At 36.2% G+C, this 891-nt stretch overlaps 1 protein-coding gene across 1 annotated transcript in view; it reads left to right on the plus strand.

The window, feature by feature from the left end:
• Positions 1 to 891, plus strand: part of LOC106526307 (uncharacterized) — a 44,114-nt gene that overhangs the window by 1,239 nt on the left and 41,984 nt on the right. The window contains exon 3 of the mRNA XM_014020885.1: positions 32 to 374. Coding sequence (XP_013876339.1) covers positions 32 to 374 — 343 coding nt within the window. The remainder of the gene's footprint in view (positions 1 to 31; positions 375 to 891) is intronic.

Raw genomic sequence — 891 nt, forward strand, 5'->3', positions numbered from 1 at the left:
GTGTGTGTGTGTGTGTGTGTGTGTATATAAGCCCCTTCTTGTCTGTTTTGGCAGGTGTTTATGGTCAGACTTTGACAGAATCTGAACCAGCTGTTATAAACCCTGGAAACTCCCACAGGTTGACCTGTACGGCCTCTAGAGTCTCATTCAGCATCTCCTGGATGGCCTGGATCCGACAGGCTCCTGGAAAAGGACTGGAGTGGATTGCAACTATTGAGTATGACAGTGATAGGAAATWCTACTCCCAGTCAGTTCAAGGCCGGTTTATCATCTCCAGAGACAACARCAAAGAGCAGCTGTATCTGCAGATGAACAATCTGAAAACTGAAGATTCTGCTGTTTATTATTGTGCTCGAGATCCACAGTGGTTCAAATTGGCTGAACAGCTGTACAAATAGTTGCAGTACTTTTTTTCCTTTATCTGAGGACAAATTAACTATTTGTATTTGAGTAGTAGGCCTWACAGTATAAACKTCATGCACACAAGCAAAAGAACAAAAACATGTTGAAAAAAATTGTTTGAACAGTCGTCAGGATTACTGCATTTCCAATATTATTATTTACAATATTTCCATGTTACCATCCAGCAGCAGTTCATAGTTTTAATTTAAAACAGTCAGATTGACGGAGCTCCTGATCATTATTGTCTTACAAGTTATGTATAAGGGACTGAAAGCATAATGTGCCACTTGATGTAAATACTCCACAAAACAACATTAAAAAATAAAAATAAAAACACATCGGCCTGATTAATGTCTTGTCATTTTATCGACAGGATTAGGAGAATTATTGCTACTCAAGAAGAAAACCCCTAAAACTGATAAATATTTTAAAAGCCAACACAATATCAATAATAATAATAATAATAATAATAATAATAATAATAATAAT

Source organism: Austrofundulus limnaeus, unplaced genomic scaffold, assembly GCF_001266775.1.
Source record: "Austrofundulus limnaeus strain Quisiro unplaced genomic scaffold, Austrofundulus_limnaeus-1.0 Scaffold271, whole genome shotgun sequence".
NCBI classification, from domain to species: Eukaryota; Metazoa; Chordata; class Actinopteri; order Cyprinodontiformes; family Rivulidae; genus Austrofundulus; species Austrofundulus limnaeus.